The 10,928-nt window shown below is 38.5% G+C and overlaps 2 protein-coding genes across 3 annotated transcripts in view; one reads left to right on the forward strand and one right to left on the reverse strand.

Annotated features, from left to right (window-relative positions):
• The window catches only part of LOC100373420 (palmitoyltransferase ZDHHC17-like), a 43,529-nt gene extending 33,130 nt beyond the window's left edge, over positions 1–10,399 (reverse strand). Inside the window, exon 1 of one of the 2 annotated variants that reach the window (XM_085500571.1) lies at positions 10,330–10,399. In XM_085500571.1, coding sequence (XP_085356697.1) covers positions 10,330–10,383 — 54 coding nt within the window. In that variant the 5' untranslated portion in view covers positions 10,384–10,399. The remainder of the gene's footprint in view (positions 1–10,329) is intronic. The other variant, XM_085500574.1, reaches the window with a different exon arrangement.
• Positions 2,705–3,882, forward strand: LOC146750829 (uncharacterized). Its single transcript, XM_085502834.1, has one exon. It carries the CDS (start codon positions 2,705–2,707, stop codon positions 3,743–3,745), a length of 1,041 nt encoding a protein of 346 aa, XP_085358960.1. The 3' UTR covers positions 3,746–3,882.
• Positions 10,400–10,928: the final 529 nt, after the last annotated feature.

Genomic DNA, 10,928 nt, shown 5'->3' on the forward strand with positions numbered 1-10,928 from the left:
TGAAAAGATTTTTATAATCAATGTCTGCATTCTGTTTTCAGTAATGGGTCTTTAATATCAAAGAGGTTGTGTCAAATTATTAGTATTACTATTATACAACTTGACAATGCCTGTCACTTTCTGAGACATATATGTAAATGTATTGGAGCAACTTGACAATGCCAAACATCCTGCTTGACAACTTTGTAATATGAAAACAAAACATGTTATCTATAAGCCTGGACACCATTTTGTTAATAAACAAATGACAAACATAGTGTGAAAGTTTCACTTGAAATAAACAACAACTGTGAGAGCTATTTAGATTTGAACGTCCCTGGCAAACTGAAAAACACAAGTGGAATTAAAGGCTAATTTGCATAACCATTCACTCAGAAAGAATTTTGCTAATGTTCATAATTAAAATGCTTGTAACAGTCCAAATTTCAAACCTATTATCGTTTTGTAAAAAGTTAGTGCAAAATATGGAGATTCCATCATTTTTTTGTCACCATGTTTCTTTTTTATTATTTATGTTCGGCCTTGTTAAATCTAGCCAGGGAGCTGTAATGAGATTTACACCCTGATCTTGTCACAGGCGCTCGGAACGTTTCCTGGATAATAAAAAATGACCTAAAGTGGGATCGGCATAGTTATAGTCAGTCGCCGGTAAATTTCCCTACTACTCATATAATAACACAAGGTAGGAAAGCGTTGACACCATGGCATCGAAACTTCCCGAAAATAACACGATTTTCCAAATTATATTTCGATCCGCTTCACAAAACTCAAGCATGATATCGGTTGAAACTATCGATCGACTTACATTACCTTTATTCGAACTAAAACGGGTTAAATCCTGTGAAAATCAAAACACCAGAGCAATATGAATCAACCCGTCTACGCGGATATTTTGAAACAGAGGCTCGTGCATGCGCAGCTCCAAACATGCGCAGTTCCATATACATATACGCGCGTACTGCGCCGTCTCACAATTTGAATATCTAGGCCCAGTACATATTCACAGATGATACCGATGTACCTGTTTTTAAAGTTGTATCAAAATTTAGAAATTATTTCTTTAATAGAATAAAAGATGGAAAAAAGGGTGAAGAAAAATGTACAAGTATGGCTTTATAAAATATAATTGATTGTGAATAGAAGATGAAATAAAAAAAATAAGTGTACTGTACTGCTTATTATTGTTTTGAATCTTGAATTTGTAGAAATTGGCCTTTGTAATGTTTTTTCTCACAAAATTTATCTTCAGCAGAAAATATAAAAGTTAATGCCTGTATAACTTTATTTTTTGTTCACAGTAGGCTAACTTCCTGAAATTATTTTCTGCAAATGTTAGTATGTATTGCCTTTGTGATATTCACTTCTACATGCTGCATTATTGACGATTCATGGATATTTCTTTTGTAATTTTTATAATTAGTTTATAATTTTCCAAATGAACCAGTGTTCTCAAGAAATGTATTATGTAATATGTTATAAGCAAACATTTTATATTGAAGCGTGCTTGTTTAATTTTATTTTGATTTTTGATTTTATATTATAATAAGTTACTTGTATTTCCAATTTCCAATTTCTTTTTTTTTTATTTTGTCTCATCAGAGTAAAACTGAAACACAAATAAAGATTATGAACACTTGTGAGAGTGCTGTTTACCCTTCTTGAGTGTGTGAGGGCGCTGTTCATCCTTGAGTGTTATTTATATTTTCTTTAAATATTCATATTTCTACCTTTGAGATGTATTGTAAATTCTTTATTTTTATTATTAATTTCTGTAGAGGATATGTAATGTATTATTTCAATGTATTTTGTAATTTTGAGAAAACACTTCTTTTGCCGAGGTCATGTGACATGACAGACTCCATCTTGTAAACTTCTGTTTGCAAACACTTTTCGTTTGCTGTCTGCAATTTCACCCAGTTTCAATCTTTATCAGTCTCTAGAAGTTTGAAAACCATTTCATGATTTTCTGAGCTCGAGCTGTGTGAATGGCAACCTGAAGCTGAGGAGAGCACTGTATCTCACTCAATTTAAAGTTGTTCTAGTCAGGGTTTCTTTTTTTGTTTTGTTTTGTTTTTGTTTTATGTTATCTTAACCATAGTATGAACTTGGAATAAAAGAACGCAGTGAATGACATACATGCGTGTCTCTATGTGTGTCTATCTGCACGTTACATTTTGGCGTAGTCGGCAGGATCCAAGTGCGACTTCTACATGGTTTAAACCCTGACTTGAAGAGAGAATTAAGGCCAAGTTGAAAGTGTGTTTCCTGGGTGGTGTGCTACATTTCACCTGAACTGTGCTACTGTGTTCTCATAGAAGACACTGATGTTCAACCTGGGCTGATGACACATCATCAAGGATGAAAAGACAAGTTTGTGTGAACTCTTTCAAATAGACTCTTTTATTGAAGTTTGTTTGACAATAATTGTTTGAATGTTTATTTTGTACTTGTGTATTTCACAGAATTTTCACAGTGTTTGTTTTTAGTAGATCGCTGCAGTGTATGTTTTTACACGTTGTGCACTGTAAAATTTTACTTGAAGCTGTTATTGTGTGAATGTAGTAGTATAGGATCCCTTACTGTGTGATAATCTGTTATTAAGGTCACACTGTATGTATTTAGTACTTGAGTGTAGATTATTTTAGTTTAATGCTATTTGTGTACTGCTGGTTCACAATTTCTTTTTGCTGTATATCCTACTATCATGTCTGATACAGAGCAAGCTGCTACTGAGGCTGATGTCCAAGGGATGTTGCAGAGAATTAAAGCATTGGAGTTGGCTGTTACACAAAAAGATGAGGAAGTGGCTGCAGCATGGGCAGATGCTGAAGCATCTAGTATGGAGGTAAAGCGTCTGATTGCTTTGGAACGAGAGACATCTAAGGTCAGTGCAGACTCTAGTACTGGTATGGGAAAGGTGGTGTACATGTCTCCGAGTAGGAAACTTGACAGGTTTCATGACAAGCCTGAAAAAGCCAGTGATCTGTCAGTAGAGGACTGGATTGAAGATGCCCAAGCAGTTATATCCTCCAGAAGACTAGATGTGAGTGAACAGGCTGCATTTCTCATTGAACATCTTGTTGGTAAGGCCAGACGTGAGATACTTGGTCGTGGAGATGCCGTCAAAAGTGATCCAAGTAAGATATTTGCAATACTTATAAGAGTGTTTGGTGACGGTGATAGTTTACCCCAGCTACAGCAACAGTTCTTTGCGTATACACAGTCTGATGGAGAAGACATCATTGCATGTTCCTTGCAGTTAGTTTGTTTGTATGACAGAATCGTACAACTAGATTCGTCATTCAAACCAGGTAGAGAAAGTCAGTTAAAAAGTCGTTTAGCTGAAGCTGTTCGAGATGACAGTTTGCGAATGGAGTTACGAAGACTGAATGCAGATCAGCCAGAACTTAGTTTTTTCGATGCTCGTGACCAGGTTATCAAATTGATGGGTCAAAGGGGCAAATCTTTGAAAGCAAAACGTGAAGCTGCTGTTCGTGAGGTATTAAGCGACCAATCTAAAAGTGATGGAGAAGTTGCAGCACTGGCTCAACAGGTGTCTATGCTTTCAAAACAAGTTGATACCCTCACATCAATGGTACAGAAATTTGTGAAACCTGAGAATCGTTCACCTGTGTCAACTGACAATAAACCTCGATGTTGGACATGTAACTCACCAGATCATCTAAACCGAGACTGCCCTAAGAGAAAGTCCAAACCAAAGCCTAAACCCCAAGATTTAAACTAAACCAGCCTGCTGCAGAGAGCCGTGTGGTAGGTGAGACTAGGATTGATGGAGGCTCATTTATACATAGCGTGGTGGGAGATTGTCCAGAAGCTGTTCTAAAGTTGGGAGGTACAGATGGTGTGTGTGTACTTGACACCGGTGCCCAGGTCTCAACAGTAACGGAGCAGTTTTTTAGAGAATATCTTGTTAAAGCAGAGTTAATAGATGTTGCATCATTTATTAAGTTAACTGGTTCTCAGGGCCTTGATATACCCTACCTTGGTTATGTGGAGCTGTCTATTACTATTTGTAATCATACATTTAATAATTTGGGTTTCTTAGTTGTGCGTGACCCAACCAATACTCCTGTTGAGTCACGAAAGAAAAGAGTACCTGGTGTTATAGGGTCCAATGTTTTTAGGGATATAAGAAATGAATTGGTAGGGCAGTATGGTGATAACTTTAGAGAGAAAATACAAACTGGGCTTAGTGTGAATGAGATTAACTTTCTTTATATACTAGAAGCTTACAAGCCAACGTTTGTAAACAATGAAGAAGTGTTTGCAATTTCAGTGGAGAACAGACCTGTGAGAATTGCTGGGAAGAAACCTGTATTGATTCCTGCTCGTTCTATACGTGTAATTGATGGATCTCTCAGACCTGCTCCCATTGGACAGACATACAATGTGTTGTTGGAGCGAAATGAAGTTCATGTTGCAGAGTTGCAGAGTGGAGTGGCCATTGGTGCAACATATGTGACTGTGACTGATACTGGTAGGGTGCCTATGCAAATTGCAAATTTCAGTGATCGTGATGTTTATTTAACCCCTCGCACCCCAGTGGGAGTGGCTAAGTCTGTTTCTTTAGAGCCAACTATTAGGTTTCATGCTGTGAATGTAAATGAAGTACAAGTGACAGAAGCACCAGGCAGTGATGTCACAGCTCCTGAAGTACAAGACCTTATCTCAAGAATGAATGTTGGTGATGTTAGTCAAGTCCAGAAGAACAAGTTAAATATGCTGATTGATAAATATCAGAACACATTTAGTAAGGATGAGGATGATATTGGATTTTGTGATTTAGTACAGCATCGAATAATTACCACTGATGATAAGCCTGTTAAAGTACCACATCGTAGAGTCCCACCACATCACTGGGATGAGGTGAGGGAGTACTTACAGAAATCTTTAGAGAGAGGTGTTATTAGAGAGTCGTCTAGCCCTTATGCATCACCAATAGTTTTAGTAAAAAAGAAGGATGGTAAGCTGAGGTTATGCGTGGATTATCGCTCCTTGAATATGAAGACTCACAAAGATGCATATCCTTTACCTAGGATAGAGGAAGCTTTAGAAGTACTTGGAGGCGCCAAATATTTCTGTAGCCTGGATTTGGCACATGGTTTTAATCAACTTCCGGTTGCTGAGGAGGACATTGAGAAGACTGCATTCCGTACAGGTACAGGAGGTCTTTTTGAGTATACCAAAATGCCATTTGGTCTATGTAATGCTCCTGCCACCTTTATGAGGTTGATGGACAAAGTATTTGGTGATATCAATTTTCAGACTCTTCTTGTGTATCTTGATGACATTTTAGTTTTTGGTTCTACTTTTGAAGAAACTCTATCGAGACTCGATATAGTACTTTCTCGTTTGACTAAGCTCAATCTCAAGGTAAAGCCTGAAAAGTGTCATTTATTTCACACTAAAGTACGCTATCTGGGTCATGTGGTGTCTGGTAATGGTGTTTCCCCAGATCCGGAGAAAGTGCGTGCAGTTCAAGAGTGGCCTCGGCCAAAATCAGAATGTGAACTACGTGGGTTTCTTGGATTGTCTGGGTATTACAGGAGGTTTATTCCAGAATATGCTAAAGTGGCTGCCCCACTCCACAGCTTACTAAAGAAGCCTGATGATGTCATAGGGAAGTCAAAGAAAGGGAGGAAGAAAAGAGTTACTACCAATAATGGGTGGTCATGTGATGTCAATGAATGTTGGAACCAGTCTTGTGAAGAATCATTTATGGCACTGAAAAATGCACTGACATCCCCTCCAGTCTTGGGCTATCCTAATTTCAAACAGCCCTTTATCTTAGAAACTGATGCTAGTTTTTTAGGGTTGGGCGCTGTTTTGTCACAGAAACAAGGTGATAAAACTGTTGTACTTGGGTATTCTAGTAGAAGTTTAAAACCTAATGAACGCAATATGCAGAACTACTCCAGTATGAAATTAGAGTTGCTTGCATTAAAGTGGACAATCACTGAAAAATACAGAGATCTTCTTATTGGAGCTGAATTTGTAGTCTATACTGATAACAATCCATTAAGCTATTTCCTGACAACAGCGAAACTAGGTGCCACCGAAACTAGATGGGCAGCTGACCTTGCACAGTTCAATTTCACAGTAAAATATAGGTCCGGCAAGAGCAATGGAAATGCAGATGCTCTTAGTAGAAAAACTAGTCATGGGGATGATTGTTTATCTGTTACATTGGAGGAAATCAGAAGTGAACATTTTGCTGAAAACGCTCTTGATACTCCTGTTTCCACTGTTCTTGAAGACTCCATTCGTGCATGTTCTGAAAGGATGTCTACTGAAGTGTTGCTTAGAGAAGTTCGCGTTAGAACTCAAAACACAGAGCCAAAGACAATTTCTACTTTGCCGTCTATCTCTAAGACCGACTTATCACGTATGCAGATGCTAGATGAAAATATCAGCAGACTTTGGTTCTACTGGAAAACTAGGCACCCTCCTACTAAGCGTCAGCTAATGAGGGAAACCAAACAAGCACGTAAGTTGCTCCGGTGTTGGAAACGGATCATGGAAGATGAAGGTGTGCTGTATCGAATTGTCCATGACACTGGTAGAGAAGTGAAACAACTAGTGCTCCCAGAACAGATCAAGAACCAAGTGTTGAATGCAGTGCATGATCAGGTTGGGCATCAGGCAGCTGAGAAGACAACAGCATTGGTGAGAGAAAGATGTTACTGGCCAGGAATGGTTGGAGAGATTGCCGAGTACTGTAATAGATGTCAACGTTGTACTTTGGCCAAAGCAGGGAAGAGGCTCCATCCCACCATGGGATCCCTGACTGCTTCAAAGCCATTGGAGATACTTGCTATGGACTACACTGTACTAGAACCCAGCTCGAATGGTGTTGAGAATGTTCTTGTGCTCACAGATGTGTTCACCAAGTTCACTCAAGCAATACCAACCAGAGATCAGAAAGCGACAACAGTAGCTCGTGTCTTAGTTCGTGACTGGTTTGTTCGATTTGGAGTACCTCGTAGAATTCATAGCGATCAAGGCCGTAATTTTGAAAGCAAAATTATTCGAGAACTTTGTAACATCTACAATATCACAAAGAGTCGCACAACTCCATACCATCCAGAGGGCAACGGACAGTGTGAGCGATTTAATCGCACTCTCCATGATCGATTGCGCACACTCCCTCCGAAGAAGAAGTCAAAGTGGTCTGAGCACTTACCTGAGCTAGTGTATGCATACAACTGTACTCCACACTCATCTACTGGCTACTCTCCTCACTATTTGTTTTTTGGCAGAGAACCTGTACTTCCTGTCGATCATCTACTTGGCATTGATGTGTGCAAGGATGATTGCTCGGTAGATGGATGGATAGCCGATCATCACAGAAGATTAACAGATGCATTTGAAATGGCCTCACGGAAGACTGAGAAAGAAGCTCTAAGAAGAAGAGTCAGGAATGATAGTAAAGCTGACAAAACTGATTTGGAGCTTGGTGCTCGTGTGTTCTTAAAGAATAGAGTGATAGGGCGCAATAAGATCCAAGATAAATGGAATCCTGAACCATATATGGTCATTGAAAGACTTGACACTGGTGGAAATACTTATGTAGTGGAACCTGTCACTGGTGGGCTACCGCGCAAGACTGTACATCGAACTGAGCTGCTAGATTCCAGAAGTCTTGTCAAAGACATGGAAGTTGGCAGTGCCACAGAAGAAGATGTTAAGTCTGAAAAAATATCTGACAGTGACTCTGAAGATGAAGAGTGTGACTTTCGTATTGATAGTGAGACCAGGTGTGAATTGCGTACTATTCCTCCTTCTGCTGAAGTTAATGTGGATAACAATGAAAGGTCTAATCCAAGCATACCTACAAAGCCTCTGATACCTTCTGATAAAGTGGTTGAGCAACCAAGTATTTGCCTTAAAACAGAAACCATTGCTAATAAAACTCCTCATGATAGATCAGCGGAAAAGTTGACTAGTTCAGAAAACGTAATAAGTGAACCTCGAAGATCAACTCGTGTTACAGCTGGACAACATTCCAACCCACATAATTTACCAAAATCAGTCATCGAAGAAACTTCTGTGTGTGTAAAATATGATCCTAAAATGTTAGCAAATATGGTTCAAAGCCATGCTAATTTGGCCCAGTCCAATATGCTGATGATGCAGATGTTATCTGGGATAAACCATGTTTAACTTTCACAGTAATGTAACGCAAATGTAATTTGTATTGGGTTATTTGCTATTTGAACTTTGTACTTTGTAATTTCTTCTTTGTGTTCAATGAACATGTTTAAGTGTTAATATGATAATGACCCTTTCACAACAGCGTAACGCAACCTGCATTTGGAGCCACTGTATTTGTTCTATTTGATGCGCGTCGTATTCTTAGCGCGTCTTTGTGGATCCAGTTCATGTTGGTTTAGTTGTTAACTGGTCATGATGTCATCATGAATCTTTTTGATTATTACAAAACTTCTGTTCTGTAATTTCTATTCATTGTTTGGTTGTTGAGGGCACCAACCTTCAAGCAGGGAAGTGTGTGAGAGTGCTGTTTACCCTTCTTGAGTGTGTGAGGGCGCTGTTCATCCTTGAGTGTTATTTATATTTTCTTTAAATATTCATATTTCTACCTTTGAGATGTATTGTAAATTCTTTATTTTTATTATTAATTTCTGTAGAGGATATGTAATGTATTATTTCAATGTATTTTGTAATTTTGAGAAAACACTTCTTTTGCCGAGGTCATGTGACATGACAGACTCCATCTTGTAAACTTCTGTTTGCAAACACTTTTCGTTTGCTGTCTGCAATTTCACCCAGTTTCAATCTTTATCAGTCTCTAGAAGTTTGAAAACCATTTCATGATTTTCTGAGCTCGAGCTGTGTGAATGGCAACCTGAAGCTGAGGAGAGCACTGTATCTCACTCAATTTAAAGTTGTTCTAGTCAGGGTTTCTTTTTTTGTTTTGTTTTGTTTTTGTTTTATGTTATCTTAACCATAGTATGAACTTGGAATAAAAGAACGCAGTGAATGACATACATGCGTGTCTCTATGTGTGTCTATCTGCACGTTACACACTGATGAACAAATGCAATGTGTTTGATATTATTGATGACATGCTTACCAAGTTGCTGCGAATGAATTTGTATCAGACATCTTTATTTCTTGGCATCAACAGGTACATCGGTATCATCTGTGAATATGTACTGGGCCTAGATATTCAAATTGTGAGACGGCGCAGTACGCGCGTATATGTATATGGAACTGCGCATGTTTGGAGCTGCGCATGCACGAGCCTCTGTTTCAAAATATCCGCGTAGACGGGTTGATTCATATTGCTCTGGTGTTTCGATTTTCACAGGATTTAACCCGTTTTAGTTCGAATAAAGGTAATGTAAGTCGATCGATAGTTTCAACCGATATCATGCTTGAGTTTTGTGAAGCGGATCGAAATATAATTTGGAAAATCGTGTTATTTTCGGGAAGTTTCGATGCCATGGTGTCAACGCTTTCCTACCTTGTGTTATTATATGAGTACACTGTAGCCTCGTTATAACGAACTCTTTGGGGGACATACAATTAGTTTGTTATAGTGAAATGTTCACTATAATGAAGCACATATTACATTGGGTTTGTTGTGAGCGGGAGACACACTATGTGTTCATTATATCAGGAAATTCATTATAACGGTGTTCATTATATTGAGGTTACAGTGTAGTAGGGAAATTTACCGGCGACTGACTATAACTATGCCGATCCCACTTTAGGTCATTTTTTATTATCCAGGAAACGTTCCGAGCGCCTGTGGATCTTGTACGGGTCGGCGTACCGAAATACACAGTCTCTCTATTTTTAACCATTTTACCAATAGGGTCGACCGCGGCGTTAGGGTCCAGCATGTAAACCGAAGCTGCAGTGTACACTGACAGACGGAGCCCAAGACTTTTCCCGGACCCAAAATGACCCGAATCCCCAGACATTTCCAAATATAGTGAATGTGTAAAACTAGATTGTGGTCGAAGACTAAAGTTGAACATGTGTGCATCAACCGATTTTCCCCAAAATACATGATTTACAAGCTAAGAACAATACAAACACAACGTTTTCACATTGTGACACTAGCGAATTTTTGACGCGAGACTTGACCGCACTATTTCTACAAGCGATTTAAAAATGGACAACAACAAAATTAATTAGTTGATAATTTTATTGTCATCGCCGCTATCGTGACCCCGTGCAATCCCAAGGCATATTATTGGAAATAATAAAGACGCAGTCGATAGATGCTATATTTCGTATTTGTCCCGTGAAAATAAGTTAATAAGGCAAATTACTTACATGTCCGGGCAAAATCGTGTGGTTGCAACTCGCCTCTTCGCCGTATTCCGCCATCTTGTTTGCTTTGCTTGGACTTCTGGGTATGAAGGGCCCTCTAACAAAATGAATTAAGACTACTACGACTACTACCTACCTAAGTTTACGTAAAATGTCTGCTCCTATAGGGCGCCATCTACGTACGTTCAATACATTACAACGTTTACAAAATAGTCACAACCGAGTTGGCAACTTGGCATTACGTTCTTTTATGACACTTTCTCTATTTTTACGCAAAAGAAACTGCAAAACAAAAATAGTACAAAAATATAGGCGTTTCTTTCAGTTTATGTAAACAAATAAACTGTAACTTTTTTTTTCAAAAATGTTCCCAGAAAATTATTTCGATAGATTAACCATTGACTCACAAAAAAAAAGAAAAAGAAAAAAGTTCTATCAGATTTCGGGAAAATTTCAAGTTTACGTAACGACATCTAAAGAAAGCCCACAACGATTTACTACAGGTATTTAGTTGTAATTATAGCTTACTTACAAAAAACCTTGACAGCTGTGGTACAAATCGTGGCCACTTATTTTATATGTCGTAAACTATAACATGACGA

Source organism: Saccoglossus kowalevskii, chromosome 1, assembly GCF_978046115.1.
Source record: "Saccoglossus kowalevskii chromosome 1, keSacKowa6.1, whole genome shotgun sequence".
In the NCBI taxonomy this organism is placed as follows: Eukaryota; Metazoa; Hemichordata; class Enteropneusta; family Harrimaniidae; genus Saccoglossus; species Saccoglossus kowalevskii.